The sequence below is a fragment of the Osmerus eperlanus genome, chromosome 16 (genome assembly GCF_963692335.1).
Source record: "Osmerus eperlanus chromosome 16, fOsmEpe2.1, whole genome shotgun sequence".
Lineage (NCBI taxonomy): Eukaryota > Metazoa > Chordata > Actinopteri > Osmeriformes > Osmeridae > Osmerus > Osmerus eperlanus.
Genome location: NC_085033.1, coordinates 6,409,778 through 6,431,337, shown reverse-complemented (window position 1 = coordinate 6,431,337; position 21,560 = coordinate 6,409,778). Strand labels below are relative to the sequence as shown.

Below are 21,560 nucleotides of genomic sequence, written 5' to 3'. Positions count from 1 at the left end.
TTTGAACAACCCTCTTGTATTGGAATGTCTAAAATGACAACAAAGTCCAACAAACTTGAAATTGATATTGGAGTTGGTTTGGAGTGCAAAAAAGAAGTGATATGCTTCAGTTTCATGTGCAAGTGTACAAAGGGTGTGTCTAAAAGGAAACAAGACTATTATCCCTCACCATCTATGACAGCATTCTCTGAATGTTGAAACGGAGATAGAGGGGGGTTTCAAGATAGATAATTGATCCAGGATTTCTTCATGTACTATGTGATTCATAATGGATTGCTCATCTTCAAGAGCCAGCATGCCTAGGCTAGGCATGCCATGACTAGGATACATCCACTTGAGTTCGGTAGGCTTGGAGCATTCTTATAGCATCTTAACATCTCTCTATCTATATTCAATCTTTGATATGATTTTGCCACTGCACAGGGACCAGGATTTAGGCAGATTTGAGGGACCTTTTGAGGGGCTATTTAGACAATAGGCATAAATGAGGGATTAGGTCAGACAACACACACTTCTGGTGTAGATTGGGTCCTTCCTACAACAAATCTACTGGTTATTAGGTGCTTCAAGTCTTTAGGTGTTTGATAAGCAATTGTGGAATAACATGGCATAATAACACTTCTACCACACATTTTCTTGTATAAGTTATATTGAAAACAGGTTAAAAACATTAGTCTCCCTTTATATAAACTGTAACAGTAATCTATCATAATTACAACAGTGCCCCTGCATTAATTTCCCGTTACAAATTGGCTTAATAGCTTCATAAACCAAGTGCATAAAGTGTGATAGGATATGGACTGAAGGATTAAAAGGCGCTGTGCCGCTCAGCTAGGCTGGCTGTCCATCTGTGAGCTGGAATGGAACGATCGGATGTCCTCCCCGATGAACTCGTTCACTATGTGGAGACAAAAAGTAAAGAAAAAAAACCTGTGGTTTATTTTCTTCTGTTCATCTGTCCATCCATCCATCTTTTTCACAGCTTTATTTAGCGTTTCTGTCTTATCATCAACCCTTATTACATACAGAAATAAAGACTAATACACATCCGCACAGTCCATTGTAGCATTGTTATGTTGTGCCTTGATTACTCACCTTCCTCTAACGTGATGTGTTGCATGGTGGACGAGCTGGCAAACTCCAGGGGGCTCTCATGCATCTTTGGCCCAGATGGAGGCTCCCTCTCCCCCCCAGCTCCCTGAACCCCTCCCTGGGACTCCCAGGCCTCATAGTGGCTGTATGGCGGGGGGTAGAAGTCCTGGTAGGGGCTGTGGTGGGAGGGGGGTGAGGGGCACACCTCCTGGGTGTAGGGGTACTGGGGGTAAGGGGAGGATGAGGAGACAATGGGGGGCAGGGGGGAGGAGGAGATTGGGCTGCCGGCAGGGAAGGGGCTGAGGGAGGAGGAGTGGGAGGGGGAGGGGGACGAGGACAGGTATGGGGAGTCCAGCCATGGGGATGGGGACGGGGAGGGTGGCTGCGGGGCCCTGGGGTACAGGGGAGGCAGGAGCTCTGTGAAGCCCAGCTCCAAGCTCTCAAAGCTAGGGTGCCTCTCCGACAGAGCCCCCCTGGAACCCCCAGCATCGTCCGCTGCCTCTGGCTTGGGGCAGTTGTACTCCTCATTGTACCCGTGGCCCGGGTACGGAGGGGAGTAGGTGGAAGGGTACGGGGGCAGGTGGAAGCCCTGGCCTGGGTCCTCTGGAGGCGGGTCACCCCTGAGATGTAGCGTCACCCCCTCCAGGGGGAGGACGGAAGGGTGGGACAGAAGGGGGTCCTCCTCTTTAAACATGACTGATGGGGAGGGACAGAGAGAGAGAGAGAGAGAGAGAGAGAGAGAGAGAGAGAGAGAGAGAGAGAGAGAGAGAGAGAGAGAGAAAGAAAGAGGGAGAAAGAGAGAAAGAGAGAGAGAGAGAGAGAGAGAGAGAGAGAGAGAGAGAGAGAGAGAGAGAGAGAGAGAGAGAGAGAGAGAGAGAAAGAAAGAAAGAGGGAGAAAGAGAGAAAGAGGGAGAGAGAGAGAGGGAGAGACGTGTGTGTATTTTAGCGTGTATAGCTACGCATGTGGAAGAAGACATGGATGAGGGTCGGGGGCAACTCACTGGGCAGGTATTTGAAACAATGGGTGCTGCTTCTCTTTCTCTTGCCATTGGAGACGTACAGACACACAGGGACTGGTCGACTCACTGAAAGGTCACTGTACGCTGGAACTTGCACACACAGCAAACCCTTGGGGCGGGGACACACACACGCAAGGAAGACACATGGAATAGCAAGCCTTAGTATATAGGGGTGATCAGCCCAAATGACAGGTGGCACTTACACACACACTTGTACAAACAAGCAAACAAACAAACCCAAATTGCATATAGACTAAATTCATTCTTGACATCCAAACTAGATCAACTCACACGGAAACAGGATTTACCTCATTACTGTTGTCCCGGTCAACATGCGCCTCCTCCTCCCACTGCAACTTGCCATCTGATAGATAAGGATGTCTATCATGACTTCTTTCATGCTTGCAATCAAATAATGTAAACAAGCAACTATGCATAGCGACAAGCAGACTCACATAACCACACACACACACGCATACTCTCCCACCTGTCCCTCTTTCCATGAAGAGCACTCTGGACATTGGCAGGAAGTTGGTGCCGCTCAGCAGAAGCTCCTCCCCTCCCTCCACAGAACAGGAAGTGATGCTGACAGACTCCACCACCGGCAGCTCCTGAGCTGAACGCTGAGCTGAGTAGACAACAGTACGCAATACAGACAGAAAACAGAGAAACAGAGAGGGATGTGTGGGAAAAGAAGACCAAGAGGAACATTTGTGTTCAGACGTATTCCAGCTTGTCTCACTACATTCCCAAAACATATACTCAGCTCCACCTATCAGGAGCAAATGGTGATGACTGAGCGGCCACTCACAGCACTCGATGGGCAGGGAGGCCACCTGCAGGGCCAGTACACGCCCAGGCGGGGCCAGGGGCGGGGCCAGGGGGAGGTGGGTACGGAACACTAGACGCACGCGCGTGTTCTTCCTCCCTACGTCTGTCTCTCCTTTCCGTAGCTCGATGTCCGAGTTCCTCAGTTTCAGGATACCGGCACAGTCGATACTGAAACACACACACAAGCAAACACACACTGCTACAGTACATAAACACACACTCACATCGACAACAGGAGCAAAACACGTTGTGCGCAAAACCAAACACTTGTAGGTGTAACTGTTGCCAGTGTATTGTTACTGTGTAAATTCTCTCTTTCCCTCTCTTTCTCTCTTTCCACATCCGTTGACCTCTCACTCACAGTGCAGTCATGTTGGTCTCTTGGTTGAGGGGGATATCCAGTATCTTGGTGCCCGCCTGAATGCTCTCCTGACTGGCCGTGCCCACCATCTTCCCTGTCACCCTACCGGTGGGAAACATCAGAGTCAACTGCCATCTTGAACCAGGAAAACACACTAAAACATTTAGCATTCCAGACGATCCATTGTGCAAATGAATAATACAGACAGTATATCACAGTCACACAAACATACATACATTTAGTCATTTAGTTTTTAGTCAAATTTTTGTCAGTACCCTACGGTAGGTGTGTGTACGTCAAGGTAAGACACCGGTTTGAAGGCTTCTTATGTTGATTGGCTACCTGTGTATCTGGTAGAAGGGGTGTGGCCGGATGGACCTATCATCTGCTGTTCCGACAAACACCTGCAAGGAGAGGGGCTGTCTCTCTGTGTAGCCTGTGAGCTGGGGTGTGTTTGTGTGTGTGGGTGGGGGATGGGGAGGGGGGGTTGTGAGTGTGTGAGTGGAGGGGTTAGAACAAATACAACAATAAATACAGTCAAATATCTATAGTGCAAGTCATAACATAGGTTCAGGACACACAAAATACAGATGACAGTCCTACTACAGATTAAGATTCTGACATTGTTCTTGTGCATCCTTTTCCCTTTCATCCAATGTGTGTTACCTTGACCACAGGATGTCCCCCGGGCGAGGCCTTGACGGCTCCTCGGCTGCCCTCCGTCTCGTAGTGGGCTCGGTGGTGGGGGCGTGGCTGCACCTCTATGCGCAGCTCATACTGGTCGAACTGAGACGGCAGCGGCCAATCAAGTGGTGGCAGAGCATTGGACCTGTTTCGAGGACCAATCGGAAAGGTTTAGTACGTCTAACGGATAGAAAAATCATGCTCCCATACGAGTGACACGTACAGACAAGTCTATTGATCAAAACTGCTCCTCCAGCTCATCCCGTGATATAAAAAAGATACCACATGCTTGTGCGGTCTATGACCTGAAGAGGGGGCTGTGCGCGCTGGCCCGGGTCCTGCCCCAGCCAAGGGATGGGGGCACGGACAGGTAGTCCATGCCCAGGGATGGGGGCTCTCTCCTGGCCTGCTGCAGCTGCTGCGGCTGCTGCTGCTGGAGGTGCTCTGGTGGCAGGCAGGGGGGGAGGCCTGGGGCTGGGGATGAGGAGTCCTGATCCACCTCCCTGGGAGACATCTGCAGGAAACATGGAGACAGTTACACTGAGGACACCACATAGGGATGCATTTTTAGAACAACAACACAGACTTGCCCAACCACGTAGAGCGTATGTTCCCTTGCCTTAGTATGCTTGCTTCGTAGAGAATTGTCATGTTAATGCTACCTGTCTATCATCAGGTGGTGTGCTCCAAGGTGAAACTCAATGCACTCTGTAACACTTGATAAGGATGAATCCTGGGTAAAGAAACTACTAGAATGTAAACAGGATTAAGCTGACCACGACTACCCACCCCCAGACTCCCCAAACTCACCTGCTCCAAAGATGTCTTCCTGGTCTTCTGCGGGATACTCAGCTCAAAACTACTGGGCGGAGCTTGGGACTGAGGGGCGGAGTCTCCCCCCTCCAGGACGCTGTGGTCTTCGGAGTAGCTGCTCCTGCGTGAGGTGCAGGGAGAGGCCAGGGGGGAATTACGCCTTTTTTTCCCCCCTGGGGAGGTGGGCCTAGAGGAAGGGGAAAGCCCAAAGTGTGCAGTGGCTTCATTCAGCTCCTCCTCCTCCACCAGCAACGAATCGCAGCTGGACGCCGGGCTGAGCCAGCCTCGGGAAGAGGGGCTGGAGGCGGGGCTGGGGCTGAGTGAGCCTGCACATCCTGCCTCGCGGTAGCAGAAGGGGTCCAGGAGGGGGAGGTAGAGGCGCTCACGATCCCAGCCTCCTCCAGTGTCCCAGTAGTTTCCGCCTGCTGGAGCACAGTCATCCTCAGGGGAGATGGTTGTTATTTGGATGCTGGGGCACTCCAAAACACGAGACTCCGACACCTAGAGGGGGACGGGGTAGGAGGGTGGGAGAGGGGGAGTGGAGGGGTGAGGGCAAAGCACTACCTATCAGTGTGCCTACATTAGCAACGGTTTAAATAAGGATTAAGTATATCTCACGGAGTAAATATATCTTTCAAAAAAAAGAAAGTCATCTTAAAGCCTTCAAGGTCATATTCACTGCTATACCTAGCTACCACAAAGCAACACTATGTTATTATTATTTTGGTGAAACAGACCTTTGAAGGGGCTGGACTTTGGTACTCTATTCACCCAAACTTCTTGTCTGGACCTTGAGGTTGGGGAGTTTGTAGCCAGACAAGCACTCACCTGTACAGACCGGGCTGGAAGGCTCTCATAGGTCCCACTGAACTCCCTCGCCAAGGCTCGCCTCGGAGGTGGGGAATGCATCCCGGCCCTCTGACTGGCTGATGAAGGTGAGGCAGGGATGCCGATTGGCTGGCCTGCATTTGTGGTAACCAGGTGGTTGTCTATGTACAAGCAGAACATAGAGGATTGTGTGAGAAGTTAAATAGTTATTACAGTGGCAGTGGTAAGTTTGATTACATTCATAATAAGTCCAGTCAGTCGGACCATCGTTGTCAAATAAAATAGTTGAGCTTTGCATAGGCGTTGGAATAGTAAAGGTAAACAAAATACCCAAATAATACATAGAATAAAAGTTTTAAGTAGTCTAGTCCTGCCTCTGGTCTTCACCAATGAAAAATATGGTGATTGTGGAAAATGTGAATATTTTATCCTCACAGACCATGTACAAATGGATGCAAAAACTTTTAGGCCACTCATTAAAATGCAACATTTCCCGTTGTGGTGTAGATGGGACGCTAGCTTCCTCCACTACTGTGTAAAACAGTAGTTTGGGTCACTGGAACAGCGAGTCTGCTGAGGATCGTAGCTCATGTTTAAGAGGCAGTTATTGGGTGCAGTATAACGTTGTGGTAACTTGTGCGCTCTGTAGTGAGTTCAAGGCTAGGGTGTGGTGAGGACTGTTGTGTGCCAGTGTGGGCGGGAAATAAATGAGGGTGTGTGGGGGTGAGGGGTGTGCATGAAGACCTGAGAGAAGGGGAAAGACAGAAAAAAGGAGGGAGGGGGGGCTGTACAGCAGACAAAAAAGGGGAAGGAGTTTTGGGGGGTGCATGCTCAGTAAACAGAGATTGAGGTTCCATCCAGATGGCAGCTGTTAACTCTACTCACACGCACAGCTGATTAAAACCACATTGAGTTCTGCTGCCCTTACAAACACACACACGCACACCTACACTCACACACAACATGCAGGCAAGCACAGGCATGATGGCCTATATAATACACACACGAGCGAATAACAAATCACCCACAAAGAGACTAACATTTTCTCTCTCATGGAAACAGTTAGAATGATACAACCAAACAACCCAAGTCCTATAATTTGCCAACAACTGAGTAGTAGGCTAGTCAATCACATTTGATCATCAGCTCACAGACATAGGCACCAGGAACCATTGACCGGCACAGAACAGATTTCCCCAAATCTACTTCTGACACGCACTATTCAAAGAAAGGGGCTAACCAACGTTACTGCTCGACTCAAGGTGCAACAGGGTGTTCTCCGTTCTCTCCCCCGTGATGATGTGCTCCTGGTCCACGTTGCGCATTGGAGATGGCCCCCGGAGTTGGCGCGGCGGGTCCTCCTCAAAAACCAACTTGAACTCGAATTCGCCCTCTTCCCAGCCCGAACCCGGCGCGGCCCCCATCCCAGAGAACAGAAATAGGGAAGACCGCTATCTTGAGCTATCTAACGGAGTAAAAGTAATGTCCGTTCTTTTGACGTTTCTCTCTGAAATAAATCAACTGTCGGGTATGCTATGACTCATAACGCAAATTATTCCTATTATCAACCGGACTAGACGCTTTAGAATTTGTTCTCTAAGTGGCGGCAGTTTGTGCTAGTATATTACCGTTAAAGTTAATTCCAAGTTTAAAACAGAGAGATGTGAGCCATGCCGTGTCTGTTCAGGAATCTTCAAACGGTCTTGTATCTGTAATCTTGGATTAATGATATTTCATTCTAACGTTATCGCCATCCTTTCTTCCCAGGCTACACTTCCAGAAAAAAAGTTCATCAAATATTTTTGTCGTCCTTTACCCTTAATTGCCTTTGGGTGGGTTTCCCAGCCCCCGTCGTTCCATTACTTGATCCCCATAGGATATTTAGCTTGTCACTCAAGGAACCCCCTCCCCAATCCCTATCTCCCAAGCCTCTTTAACTCCATACACCCATCGCAAAAAAGGGTTACTTCAGACTTTCTGTTACTTTTTGACATTTACAGTATCATTACTTATGCTGTAGCACATTCTGCTATGCCATGTGTGTCTCTCCTAATTTAAATAAAATATATTAAACGCATAGTGTATATTTGCCCTCGATAACCAACATTTCAGAACCATGCTTGGCTGTTGGCAATATTAGGCAGATTTATGGCTGTGGTTGGGACTTTGTGTTCAATGACGTTTGACCATGTTAGGCTGTCACTCAGAAAGCATTTGGGGCTTGTTTCCTGTGGCGTACATGACAGCCCCTTTTTTCTTCTGTCATTCTTCCTCCTCTTCCCATTACCCTTCACCCCCGCTCCCTTCCCCACCATGTCCCTCCCTCATCCTCGCCTCATTCCCTTCCTCCCTCCCTCGTTCTCTACCTCCCTCTCGCCTCGAAAGATCTGTTTCTCATTATCCTCTGTAGTCTGCACTCTGTCTGAGACAGAAGACGAGAAACTTAAATAAACACTCTCTCTCTCTCTCTCTCTCTCCGTCCCTCTTTAAGCCTAATCCCCCTTCTCCCTCTCTCTCTTCCTCCTCCCTGCAGTTCTCACAACCATGTCATATTTGAGTGGAACTGGTGGCTTGTGTCTTTCTTTCCCTTTGTCTCTCAACCTCTTGGGGCCAAGTGTGGTCAAGCCCCAGCAAGGCCCTTTAAGTCCTGGTTTAAGATGTTGTCGTTTGGTTTGGCCGAGTCACGGTGAGGTACGAATCAAAGGGTGGCTTATTTTGACTCTGTGTGTGTATGTGTGTGTTTGCATGTGTATGTGTTTGACCAAACTGTGGCTAAATTGAAGTGTATGATTGTGTTTTTGATCCTTTTTTTATAAAAAGTTGTGAGGAATGTTTCCCATCAATTAGCTGATCAGTTGAATGCCAAGGTCTTTGGTTGGGAAGAAGGATTACTGGTGATGTGCTGCCACTGTGTGGTTGAAAGGTGAACTCCTTTCAAATAAAATGTACTTCTTTGAGAGAATGACATTGAAGAATACATACAGTATCCTTAGGAAAATTGTTTACCAGTACTTAGTTATTTACTTGGGAACAAAGCAATACCATGTTGTGAAAATTGGTTAGACAGTATTTCAATTGTTTTCAGAAACTTGGACCAAACTTATTTTGGCATATTTTTGATACTGTTGAAACAACCTGATAAAGAGAGCGTGCGCTTATACCAGGAAATGATAGAACCTATCTCATTTGAAGGAAACTGGAGAGTTGTGGTTTCCACAGCATGTGTGTGAACAAATAACAGATACCAAGAGACTTCTGATAAAAAGTGATTAAGGTGTCTTAGGCTTCCACGTTATACACTTCTGAAGTTTTTTGTATCAACTTCAATTTACTTTCTGTGTATCTGATATCCTTGTCTATACCTTGTCACTGCCCCTGAAGGATCAGCATTCCAGGGGAACAGATGAACAAGTATGTGCACGTGTTTTTTTCTTTTTTGTGTTTCCTGGTACATGTGCGTATGTGATGGTTGGCTACATGTTTGCACTGGTGTTTTGGAGAATATGAGAGGGAGTTTGAGCAACATCAGCTTGTGTCGTCATGTTGATTCCTCCACTTTCTCTATAATGCGTAATTTTTTGTTGTTGTTACAAGGCCTTCAACAGCGCCTCAGGATACAGATGTTGGGACACAGTTAATTTACAGCGGATGTACTTGTTTGTTCATAAAATTGTAACCAGATGATGTACACAAAAAGAAGAATGCAGAATGTAAACCAATATTAAATGATATATTGGACATATTATGTGTATGTGAGAGAGATTGGGTTAGGGAGAGTTAGTGTACATTTGAATGTGTGTGTGAGAGAGAAAGAGAGATTACCTATATATAAGGACATTGTGTGTGTGTGTGTGTGTGTGTGTATGAGAGAAACAGGTGAAGAGACATGGATAGAAATATATGGTGTGTGTGTGTGAGCGAGAAGGTAGATAGACTGAAGGTTTGTGTGTGGGGGGAGGGGGTGATAAAGGAAGGACACACCTCTACCTCCTGGGCCGGCCTGTTCTGGCCTGTGGGCCGACTCGTTATTCATTTGTAAGGCACTTAGTGAGGGGCAGACAGGGAGAGGGAAACAAAATGTATTCAATTACTTTTAAAGTGAAGGGAACATAGTCTGGCACATTAAGAAGACTTTGTATATACTGTCATAAACGAATACGCAGGGGGTAACATTTTGTTGGGAAAATACTGAGTTTTTGTTTAACGAAATACAGATCCAAACCTATAAATTGTAAAAACTTCTTGTCAACAACGATCATCATTCTTCATCGAAGACTTGCATAGACAAGATATCAAGGTGTGTGAATTTACTTTGCTTCTTACGGGCTGTTTTTGTTATTCCCTCTCTGTTGCTCTACTTCATACTCTGTTTTTCAACACTTCTCCTTTCATACTTCTTGACCTTTGTCAAATATACATCCCTCCATGCCTTATAAGATCTCGACAACATCATGTGGTTTGCGATTCTGGATCATTCTGAGTGTTCCTTGCTATTGTTTCGCTCTGGATAAGAGCGTCTGCTAAATGACTAAATGTAAATGTATTGCCTCAACTCTGTCACAAGTCACATATTTACTCTTCTACACCGTTCTGAGGACATCTTTGGAAATAAACCAAAGCTATATGGATGTCCAAGTGAAACAAAGCGTAAAACAAATAATTAGAACAAACAAATAATTCTATGTTTATGTATATGTATGTGTTCCTTCCCTGAATCTGGTTTTTGTCAGTCTTGGTTTTCTCTGAGATATATGGAATGGTAGATCTATGAGGATAGTGAGGAGAGGCTGGTAAGATGTCGTTAACATCCCCATTGCTAATATAACATGTTTAAGCATGTCTTTTCGGGGCTGTGGTGGCAATACACATTTGGCTAGTGCCAGATATGAATATTTGCTTGGTTGCATCAGTTTCTCTGTAATGAATGTGTCATCCAAGCACATTCAGTACCATACATCCACAGTTCCTGGTCAAACTCCTTTTCGAAATTCATAGCACTTTCAGATTGGTCTGGAAAAGTCATAGGGCAAGCGACCTAACAGCTAAGTAGTGATGCTCTGTGCAGATGTATCTGATAAGAGACTACATATAAATACAGTCTGAGTATGTAGTTGGAGACCAATCTCTGAAACAGGACTGATGATTACTTATGGGTAACAGGAAATCGAGGCATCAAGCTCATGTCTAGGCTTAAATCTATCAATACATTTCCCTCATTGGAAAATCATTGATTTCATATTTGCCTGAGTTTGTTACACAGGAAGCTTACTTTGGAAAACTTTGACTAATTCACGTTCCCTCTTCAGAAGCAATCTCTGATGGACGACAACTCTGTGCTTGCATTTCGCCATGCCTTGTCTGGTAATGGGAACAACACAGTGGAAGATATCGAGGATGAGAGCGGTGTGAGTAACGACACCACCACGGTGGTGGGCGCGTTCATCCTCAGCCTCGTGTTCCTCCTGGGCGTCCCGGGCAACGCCTTCATCATCTGGAGCATCCTGGCGCGTACCCACAAGCGCTCCGTCACCACCCTCATCATCCTCAACCTGGCCTGCGCTGATGGCTGCCTCATGTTGCTCACCATCTTTTTTGTCGTCTACCTGGCGAGGCAAAACTGGGACTTTGGCAACACCATGTGTAAGGGTGTGTTCTACTTGTGCAATCTGAATATGTTCGCCTCCATATTTCTCATTACCCTCATGAGCCTACATAGGCTGGTGGCGGTGGTGTGGCCGAGAAAGGTGCACAAACTGGCCAGCAGGAAGATAGTCCTGAGGGTACTGGCAGGGGTCTGGTTCTTGGTGCTCTTTACATCACTTCCTGCTCTGGTGTTCCGAGAAGTGAGGGAGGACACAGACGATCAGAACAAAACCAGGCTGGTGTGCGCGCCCAATCACACTCTGCCCCAGCATGTAAGTCCAATGGAAATGTCAAAGAAGTACATGATTATATAAGTCTGAGCTCGTTCCCTGTATTAAGAATTATGTATCTGTTCGAGGGTAGTTTGTATCCAGGTAGTAATTATGAGTTCATCAAAGCATGTTAAGACATGTGTACCTTAGGGCTACCAGTACCCTTATTTGGGCATACATGTTCTTACTTTCTGTCCAGGTAAGGTTCCAATACACCTTTGAGACTGTATTGGGATTTCTGCTTCCCTACGGAATCATAGTGACCAGCTACGTCTGCATCCTGAGACGGCTCAGACAGACCAAGTTCCGTCGGCAGGTCCGCAGCGAGAAACTCATCCTGGCCATAGTTGTGATGTTTGGCGTCTTCTGGCTGCCCTACCACATTATCAACATGATGCAGGTGTGTGGTCGTACACATCACATTTCCAACAGGTTCATATTTGGTGTAAAGGTCAAGTAGTCTGCTTTTATATCATTTTGTGAAATGTGGTTCTCTTCTAGGTGGTGGCACAGTACTTCAAAGAAGGCTCCAGCACCCATAAGAAGTACGTAGGTGCACACTTCAAACCAGCTTGTCTCTTTATAACTATGAACATTTGAACCCTAGCTCTATTGGTTTCATGTAACATGGCTTTTCCTCCTCAGGCTCGACCACATCTCATCCGTTAGTCGTCCTGTGACCTCATCTCTGGCCTTCATTAGTAGCTGTGCCAATCCGGTTCTCTACACTTTCGCTGGAAAGGCCTACATCAAAAAAGATGGTCTGGCTTTCATGGCTCGTCTCTTTGAGGGAACATCCCTGGAGACTGCAGTGAAGAAAGGACGGAATAAGAGTAGGAAGAACCAAATAAGGGTTCAAAACATGGAGTCCAGTATCAGTGATGATGGGAACACTGCAAATGGGAGTCAGGTGGCTGAGCGGTGAGGGAATCGGGCTAGTAATCCGAAGGTTGCCAGTTCGATTCCCGGTCATGCCAACTGACGTTGTGTCCTTGGGCAAGGCACTTCACCCTACTTGCCTCTGGGGAATGTCCCTGTACTTACTGTAAGTCGCTCTGGATAAGAGCGTCTGCTAAATGACTAAATGTAAATGGGAGTCCTGCAAGTCAAAGCAGAGAACACCGGATGACTGAGACTCCATGAACAATGCAGATTAAAGACTTTTGCAAGGCTGTTCTGGATGCTTGCAAATACAGGCACATTTTGCTTCAGTTCATGTTGCAGCCAAACCACACAAGGTTGACAAGTGTTTTTTTTTGTTTAATATGGCTGGTCACGTGTTCAATTATGCAACAACAAAAAAATTAACCATGCATTCATTTATTCCTGACAATTTCCAAGTTATTTCCAAAATTCATCGAGTCCAGACACTTCAATCGAGTTTCCATTTAAATTTATTTTACTTTGTACATACATTACAGCACACAATACATCTGACAACTGATCATTCAAGGTTAAGACAGGCAATGCCAAATGGTAGAGTGCATGAGTCAGGACCGTCCGACACACGTATATATTACACCATACCTAAAGAGGAAGAAAAATGGATCAGAATGCCATAACATTTCCTTGTTGTTATACAAACCCTTTTGTGCTTGTGAATAATTACTGATATTCAGTGGAAACGTGGTGTAAATGCAACTCATCACAGCAAGGCAACAATGTGGCCCTGCTAGAATAATCAAGATTACGAAACTCATTGAATAAACTCATTGTTTCCAATTACAACTTGTGATCTATAAGGGGGGAGAAAAAGTTTGGAATTTTAAAATCAGCTCGTTTTGTGTTTAACATTCGGCAAATTGATTGAAGAGCCTGTCAGTGCAGTTAAAGTCTTAATCACGAGGATCAGAAACACGGACTGCAAATCATCATTCCAGGAGTAAACTAGTATAGCGCGCAAATGCAATTTATGGCCATTATGCACCCGCAATCACACATTTCTTGATCGTTTGGCCTTTTCTGGTAAAAATGCTGTTGAATTGAATTCTGAATTGTCAATAATTACTGGAGTTCAGGGGAAACACAGTCTACAAGTCGCTGTGGATAAGAGTGTCTGCTAAATGACTAAATGTCTACATGCATCACAGGAAGGCAAAATTGAGGCCTTGCCATTAAGCTTCAAAAGACGAACTCATTAAATAAATGACTTACCATTGTTTCCAGTTACAAATTGTGATCTATAAGGGGGGGAAAGATTGGAATATTAAATCAGCTCACGTTTTACTATGTTTAACATTCAGCAATGGATAGAAGAGCCGGTCAGTGCAGTAAAAGTTTTAATCACGAGGATCAGGTGAAACACGGACTGCAAATCATCATTCCAGGAGTTAACTAGTATAGCGCGCACATGCAATTTATGGCCATTATGCACCCGCAATCACAAATTTCTTGACAAGTTCGGCCATTTCTAGTAAACATGTTGAATTGAATTCTGAATTGTCAATAATGACTGGAATTCAGGGGAAATGCAGTCTACTTGCATCACAGCAAGGTAACATGGAAGCCCTACCATTAAAGGTTCCAAAACAGATTCATTGAATAAATGACTTACCGTTGTTTCCAGTTACAACTTGTGATCTATAAGGGGGGGGGGGGGGGGGGGAGAGATTGGAATATTAAATCAGCTCACTTTGTATTATGTGTAACATTCGGCAACGGATATTCGAGCCTGTCAGTGCAGTAAAGGTTTTAATCACGAGGATCAGGTGAAACACGGACTGCAAATCATCATTCCAGGAGTTAAGCGCAGGGAAAGTGCGCAGTAAAGCGCGCACATGCAATTTATGGCCATTATGCACCTGCAATCACAAATTTCGTGATCGTTTGGCCATTTCTTGTAAAAATGTTGTTGAATTTAATTCTGAATCTTACCGTGGTAGGACCGCAAGGGTCAATTGATGCATGCATAATCGATCCAAATACCAAATTGTCACCAAAAGAAAAAAGTAGATAACCGGTGTAAATCGCTGTACCTCATGGTATGTTAGCAGCTAATGCTAGCTAACAAACAGAGGTTAAACTTATAATTTAGCCATAGTCACCAATTAATTATTTCCACGAATCCAATTGTCTAGCCCTGCAATTATAGTTATAAACTAAAACAAATGTGACAATTGGCGACAGACTCATTTTAGATGTTACTCCTCCCCTGCTAAGTGTAAAAAGACTGATCAGGACGAGTGTGGACAAATTTATCTCTTTATCAAACCACGTGTTTGTTGTCCCTCGTTTTAGAAACCACGTCTGTTCCTTCCGGGTATGCGACTGAAACTAATGAAGAATTTGTGTACCCTTTACAGAATGTTTGTTCAGTCAGTTCTCAACTTAAAGGATACATTTTTGTAAGGATAATCAAATTTGATTTTGTATTGGTATAGAAAATTGCTTCAGCAGACATGTAATCGTCACATTGTCTGTTATAAGTATTTGATGTATTTAAAAAGGTTTTGCAATTCTCTGGCACAAAAAAACTGAAATAAACGTGTCCAATAAAAGTCTAACTCATAATATCATGCTAATTAAATAATTACCAACGTGGTGCCAATGCAATGTTTATTACCTCATCTACTAGTTAATGATCAAACAGAGCAACAGTGACTAAATATCAGAATTCCCTTACAAAAATGGAAGACGACTGTGCCCAATTAGCAAGGATAGGCTACTCCTACGTAAGAGCTTCCAGACCAATCAGACAGGGAGCCAAATCAGTCAACCTCTGTTAGTAGCTGAGAGTAACTGAACGGCTTCCTACTCGTTTTCTGTTGTAAATTACAGGTGTCATGAGAATATTGATAGGTAGGTACTCAATTTCAAAGATATATATATATATATATATATATATATATATATATATATATATATATATATATATATATATATATATAATTGTGTATTGTCTGTATTTGAGTGAGCTCGTAATGTCAATGTGACACGGCGAGCTGCTGTCTAACGTTATGTAGCCTACCTTGAACCAGAACTTTACCGGTACATCCCTTTAACGTTACCTTCTATGCAAGACTAGCATGCGTTCATGCATGGATCAGAACACATACGCGGGACATGATTTTAGTTTGTTTCAGATAAAACTTCTGTGGAGCAGTGTCTTGTTTTATAAGTGTTATGTACGCATGCGCAGCTTCAGCATTTCTTACTTTACTATTAAACTGTCCCCAATTGAAAACTGTCAGATCTATTAAACTAATTTAGTAGCTATCAGTATTATTGCCGTACTATTAATAGAAATAAATACATATGTAGCGAATATAAGCATATTATTCTTCAAAGTTGTATGCAATTCCTGATGTTGACATCTGTCATGTCTTCAGGAGGAGGGTCGGGTTTTGTAGGCAGAGAGCTGTCTCGTTTGCTCCGCGACAAAGGCCATGAAGTCACTGTGATATCGCGAAAAGCTGGTCCAGGAACGATTACATGGGTATAATCACATACCCTAGCCCTAGCAGGGCTCTTAAAGCTTAAGGAACACATAATTTTTTTATGTAGTGGAAGCCTAAAGTATCCTCCTACTTATTCTCATTCAATATAAGTTTATAGAGACACCTTTTTACTGTCACAACCGGAGGGGTCAGCCAACAAGGTAATTGTGTATTCTCAAAATGCTTACCTTCCCTCCTTTATTCTTGCAGAATGATCTGGAAGCTGATGGCCTCCCACCATGTGAGGGTGCTGTGAACCTGGCTGGGGAGAATCTCATGAACCCTCTGCGATGGTTGGCCGTCTTTTAACAGTTTCCTACTGATACTATCACCACCAAATGTACTCCGCCTTTATTTTAAGGAAGGATGTCGTTTTGGGGGGGCGGGTGAGTGTTCCTCGCTGGCACTCTCGTCCCCCCATCTCTGACTGCTGTCTCTATCCCTGTCTAAAGGTGGAATGAAAGTTATAAAAAGGATTTGTTTGCCAGTCGTATTGACACCACAAAGGCTCTGGCTCAGGCCATCGCTGCTTCTCCCACTCCTCCCCATTCATGGGTCCTCGTCACAGGTGTAGGTAGGGCTGATAAAAACAAAATGCAGAATATCGTCTGGGATAAGACGTTCCTATGTTCTCAAACTCCTGATTATCTAGTGATCAGAGTGGTGTGTGTGTGTGTGTACAACCCACAGCTTGTTATAAACCCAGTCAGACAGCCCAGTACACAGAGGACAGTGACTGGACACCGTTTGACCTCCTGTCTCGACTGGTGAAGGAATGGGAGGCGGCGGGGCGGCTACCTGAAGACACAGCCCAGAAGACCAAGCAGGTGGTCATCAGGCCAGGTACACAGTTTGGAATGGCTTTGTACGGTCTGTGTTCATTGCATTGAAAAAGTGATGTCAGTCATTAGGTGTGTTCGACCTCAGCCGACAGCCGTCTGCAGCCGGCTGACTTGAAGCAGCCAATGGCATTCACTGCTTCAAGTCAACCAGCTGCAGCCGGCTGTCGGCGCCGCTGCATGAAGTCGAACACACCTATTGATTTTTTTTCCCTTTTCTTCACCCCTCATTCCCTGCTGTTTGACCTCCCCCCCCCCCAACAGGAGCTGTACTAGGTCGTGACGGTGGCGCCATGAAGCAGATGCTGACTCCTTTCTGGTTGGGTCTCGGAGGCACCTTAGGCTCTGGCCGTCAACCCTTCCCCTGGATCCATGTCTCTGATCTAGCCGGTATCATCACCCACGCCCTGGAGCCCTCCTCTGACACTCCATCCCCTGTTCCACAAGTGTTCAATGGTGTCGCCCCTGCAGATAACACCAACTACGAGTTCACTAAAGAACTTGGTCGTGTTCTCAATCGACCCACCATCTTTCCTGTTCCCGGCTTCGTCATGAATGCCCTCATGGGCCACGAGAGAGCTATTGTTCTCACTCAAGGCCAGAAAGTGGCCCCCGAGCGGACTTTAGAGTCTGGTTTCCAGTATCAGTATCCTGACCTGAGTTCAGCCCTGAAGCAGATCGTTGGGAGCTAACAGGAGAGGAGACTTGTGAAACAATGTTACATTCAATCTCAGCTGTATCATCATCCCCCCCTCCCTGAGTGTATGTTTAAGAATGTCACCATGTTGTCCTTTAAATCAACTGCTACATTTAAACTTTTACTAATTACTGAGTTGGATGTTTGGGTAAAGGAAATGTAACTTATATTTACAAGCAATTGATTTTCTGCTCCATGTGAACATTATTACTCTTAACCAAGAGATCAGTTGACACTGGCTCAGAATATGGAAGGTAAACTTCACCAAAGTACAGCTGTTAACTTGTTTGCAACTGTATCATGACCAGCTGATGCTCTGTTCAAGAACGAGTGACAAATCTGTGAGTCATCTATTGAATAAAAACAAAATAAGGAAAATTATACCTATTTATTGCACTTTCCCTGACATTGATGCACCAGTCATACAGTCGGAGAAGAATTGCTTGGGTTTCCCATAGAAAGAAATACCTAATACAAGTTATACAAGTAAAATACATTTTTATGGAGTTCTTGAGATTTTCTGTCAAATTTAAGGTGGTCAACTGTCTGGCATTTGAAACTTTTATTTCAGTATCTTTTATTCAGTCTGGATGGTATTGACACTCCCATTGGCTAATCAGTCTACATCTTCGTTTGTGTCCACCTCTGACTGAATGATTGGCAATTGATCTCCCCAATCACTATTCCGTGCACAGCGATACACATCCCTGTTGAAGACACACAAACAATCAGCCTTCCACTCACATTTTGACAGTCATGTATATGATACTATTGAGTAAAGAAAGCTACCAGCCTCTAAAGATGACTTTATACATGAATTATAAGACTTTGTGCATTTAGAGCACCCTGAAGGAGTTGGCGACAACACAGCCTTACCTGCCATGTCTGTGAGAAGTCACGACCAGTCGTTGGAGCTCTCCACTAGGGGAGCACATCTGACAGTGGACGTGTCTGGGTCTGCGGAGGACTGGTGCCGTCAGCCTGGCCCAGCGCACCCCCTCTGCTCTCCCCTGCATGTCAGCCGGATCTGTCCTTGACAGAATCAGGTAGCTGAACTTCTCAGTCTGTTGATCTGGGACCTGGTAACCCAAGAGTGTATGGATAAGCATGCAGACTTGTGCCTTGATTGCATAAAGAAGTACAGTATAGGTCGACTGTTCTGAAACATCTGACAATGTGTGTAAGAGGGCTCTCTCTCACTCCTGGTAGTTGGAGAGGGTGGTAGAGCTGGGTGAAGTTGCAGGGCGTAGGCAGGCGCTGGGCCAGCTTGGGACAGGTCAATTCATGTGGGCACTGAAAAACAACACACAGAAAAGGATGCACATACGGTTGGTGACTGTGAATGTGATGACAATGCGAGGATGAATGATATCTTCTCCTTAAATATTTATCAATTACTTACAGGGGCAAACACAAATGGTCTTCTGGGGTCCTGGGATGACTTTTCTTGTTTCTACAAATCAGACAAGATTTAGAATAATGTCTACGTTTTGGAATAGAATCAGGTGAAATGGTAAGTTTTAGTCATGTGCTCTAAGCAAGATGAATACGCAAGTGTGGGTGTATTATTGTGTAAAAGTAGGACCTTGAGAAGCGTATTTCTAGCATCCATCAGCATCTGGTGGCCCTCTTTAGTCCCGTTCTCTACCAGCACCTTACAAAATCAAGAGTTCAGACATTTTTTTACACTGTAGGCTGGAAGAAAACAAAAGAAAACAAGCCTGCATTCTGTGGTCTTATTTCCACCCACCAGATAAGAGCTGGTCTTCCTCCACAGTGTAAAGAGGGTCTCTTCCCGCTCGATCTGGCAGGGTAACTCTGACAAGGAGAAGGCACTCACCACCAGGTCAAACTGCACCTGCAAATGCAAGGCATGCATCGGAATCGCAACTGCAAACACACAAAGGGACATGACGAATCAACTGCAAACACACAATAGAAGGGACATGACTAACCTTAGGAGAAACGGGTAGGAATTGACGAAAATAGACTTGTTTGATGTGAGGTTCAGCTCGTTCACTGCCTCCTGCACGCCAAAAACAACAACATTATAATGTATCTACTATTATCAGTATCAGTATATCTGTGATTGTGTATTACTATAACTGAGGACATGTTTACCTCGGAGAAGCCGTTCTGCTAGGGTGTTCATTGGTCCAGAGCTGTCCACACATACCATCTCCTTCAGAGTGTCTCCCCAGTATGAATGTGAGGCCCTGGGAGGAACCCAAGATGATCAGCACCGTATTCGAACCAGAGACCCCAAATAATGTTAGTTTGTTGTTCACATTGATCTTTACCAGACAGCTGTTCCTAAGCCAGAACCAAAGTCCAGCAGAGAAAAGGGGGAGAAGGAGGGATCTCTTCTCCTAATCTGTTAAGAGACAATCCAAAAAGAGATGCATAAATTACTAAAGAACTAGTTGTCATGGGGGTTCCAGGGGAGTCAGGTGGCTGAGCGGTTAGGGAATCGGGCTAGTAATCAGAAGGTTGCCGGTTCAATTCCCCGCCGTGCAAAATGATGTTGTGTCCTTGGGAAAGGCACTTCACCCTACTTGCCTCGGGGGAGAATGTCCCTGTACTTACTGTAAGTCGCTCTGGATAAGAGTGTCTGCTAAATGACTAAATGTAAATAAAATAACATACATATGTACACCAAGAAGGGGTCTAGCTGGTGCGGTTGAACCATTCATAAAATTGTTGCTGAAGCAAGACGAGGAAGCAGGTGAGGCTCAGATGAGACTTACTTCATTGAGAGCTCTTCTTAGGGCAGCATAGCCACCTGCTAGCCTGGCAGTCATGTATATCACACTCAGCTCCTCATCATAACTATAAGAAAGGGAGAGTGCAGGAAATGGGTATAGTAAGGCATCACTGTACCGACCAATTGAAAACTCTTTCCTACTGAGGACAACGCAGCGCAGACCTCATCTGTCTCCAGCGATATGTCGTCTTCCTCAGTTCTGACAGCACTTTCTTCCTAATTTGGGTCTCCAGCACATCGCCATCCATGACTTCAGAGTAAACACACACATTTAAAACGTCTATGTTTTGACCACCTTCCACATTTCCTTTTTACAATTTCAGAATGTCTCTAGTTCCACTTATTTCCATCCATTCTAATCTTCAGTCACCTGTTCCTTTCTCGTGCGCCTTCTTCCACAAAGCTTTCTCCAGGCTCATGGCTCTTTCCCTCAGGAAGGCATCCTCGGGTGCTCTCTTCCTGCTCCACAGGAAGTTGGTAAGACTATGTGCTCTGTCTACTAGTCCAGTCACTTCGGAATCTAAAGGATGGGATGGAAAAGGCGCTATGAAACAACAACAAATCAATGGTGGATGACTGAATGGTAAATGCATGTTTCCTAAATGTCGTCAAGCCAGAGATAAACACGTTTGTGACAAGGCAGGTGGACAAGACAGTACCCCTGTCAAGTGCTTCAAGGGATGTCTACCATTAATGACAGCCTGTGCAGCCCTCTGAAGTTCCTCGGGAATGCTCAGGGTCTTCAGGTTATTCAGACCTGGGTGTTTCCTGTGGGGTGCACCATTTAGGAAGTCTGCCTGCGACTGGGGCTGCGCCACTGCACTGCACAATCCCTGCAATGATGTGCAAGGACACTGTTAGTATGTTGTCCTGTGTCGTCAGACAAACATACAAGCTAAGATGTATTCAAACATCTAGTAACTAATACAGATATGTGATTGACAGGCTTTGCAAACATAGCTAATCTCGGTAATTGAACGGCTTGACCTCAACCTCTATACCTGCCTTCAACTAGCTAGCTAGATAAATGAGTCTGACAGCTTGTTTAAAACACTCACCCTGTACATTATCCTCAAGGTGTTTGCCCTTTGACAGTTAACACATTTAACATAGGTTCGAGAAGCCATATTGGTCAAATACTAACTTTCCCCAAAAGCAAAACGATGTGTGGCTATGACTTGTTTCTTGCTAGCTAGATAGCTGGCTTACTGCACTGGCTAGCACGATGGCCACATGTGTGCGTCTACAAAATATTTCCGAGTTAGAACACTAGACCGGAAC

General features: G+C 45.2%; 4 protein-coding genes and 2 long non-coding RNA genes across 7 annotated transcripts; 2 read left to right on the top strand and 4 right to left on the bottom strand.

The window, feature by feature from the left end:
• Positions 1-758: 758 nt before the first annotated feature.
• Positions 759-7,465, bottom strand: nfatc4 (nuclear factor of activated T cells 4). The gene is made up of 13 exons (XM_062481720.1): positions 6,869-7,465; positions 5,629-5,789; positions 4,798-5,301; positions 4,293-4,501; positions 3,970-4,132; positions 3,646-3,746; positions 3,304-3,405; positions 2,923-3,110; positions 2,599-2,739; positions 2,420-2,475; positions 2,094-2,220; positions 1,096-1,788; positions 759-898 (listed from the first exon to the last, which is right to left on the bottom strand). The coding sequence occupies exons 1-13, from the start codon at positions 7,050-7,052 to the stop codon at positions 828-830; spliced, it is 2,700 nt and encodes an 899-aa protein (XP_062337704.1). The 5' UTR covers positions 7,053-7,465; the 3' UTR covers positions 759-827.
• A 2,178-nt stretch (positions 7,466-9,643) lies between these two features.
• ltb4r2b (leukotriene B4 receptor 2b) lies at positions 9,644-13,704 on the top strand. 2 transcript variants are annotated; one of them, XM_062481723.1, is made up of 5 exons: positions 9,644-9,925; positions 10,938-11,543; positions 11,743-11,943; positions 12,045-12,088; positions 12,189-13,704. In XM_062481723.1, exons 2-5 carry the CDS (start codon positions 10,947-10,949, stop codon positions 12,466-12,468), a joined length of 1,122 nt encoding a protein of 373 aa, XP_062337707.1. In that variant the 5' UTR covers positions 9,644-9,925; positions 10,938-10,946; the 3' UTR covers positions 12,469-13,704. The 2 variants fall into 2 exon arrangements, with proteins under 2 accessions (XP_062337707.1, XP_062337706.1); XM_062481722.1 differs by having other exon boundaries at positions 9,648-9,925; positions 10,935-11,543.
• LOC134036686 (uncharacterized) lies at positions 9,809-11,027 on the bottom strand. Its single transcript, XR_009932436.1, has 2 exons — positions 10,182-11,027; positions 9,809-10,131 (listed from the first exon to the last, which is right to left on the bottom strand). It is a non-coding gene; the product is annotated as an uncharacterized LOC134036686 (long non-coding RNA).
• Positions 12,920-14,733, bottom strand: LOC134036685 (uncharacterized). Its single transcript, XR_009932435.1, has 4 exons — positions 14,418-14,733; positions 14,098-14,123; positions 13,698-13,723; positions 12,920-13,070 (listed from the first exon to the last, which is right to left on the bottom strand). It is a non-coding gene; the product is annotated as an uncharacterized LOC134036685 (long non-coding RNA).
• Positions 14,734-15,208: 475 nt separating this feature from the next.
• On the top strand, positions 15,209-17,893 carry sdr39u1 (short chain dehydrogenase/reductase family 39U, member 1). Its single transcript, XM_062481005.1, has 6 exons — positions 15,209-15,341; positions 15,872-15,978; positions 16,190-16,272; positions 16,432-16,553; positions 16,670-16,822; positions 17,083-17,893. The coding sequence occupies exons 1-6, from the start codon at positions 15,326-15,328 to the stop codon at positions 17,508-17,510; spliced, it is 909 nt and encodes a 302-aa protein (XP_062336989.1). The 5' UTR covers positions 15,209-15,325; the 3' UTR covers positions 17,511-17,893.
• Positions 17,889-21,552, bottom strand: mettl17 (methyltransferase like 17). The gene is made up of 14 exons (XM_062481004.1): positions 21,338-21,552; positions 20,968-21,112; positions 20,650-20,799; positions 20,442-20,529; positions 20,263-20,344; positions 19,816-19,889; positions 19,637-19,731; positions 19,471-19,541; positions 19,266-19,373; positions 19,101-19,169; positions 18,918-18,968; positions 18,716-18,808; positions 18,392-18,594; positions 17,889-18,222 (listed from the first exon to the last, which is right to left on the bottom strand). Exons 1-14 carry the CDS (start codon positions 21,404-21,406, stop codon positions 18,132-18,134), a joined length of 1,389 nt encoding a protein of 462 aa, XP_062336988.1. The 5' UTR covers positions 21,407-21,552; the 3' UTR covers positions 17,889-18,131.
• Positions 21,553-21,560: the final 8 nt, after the last annotated feature.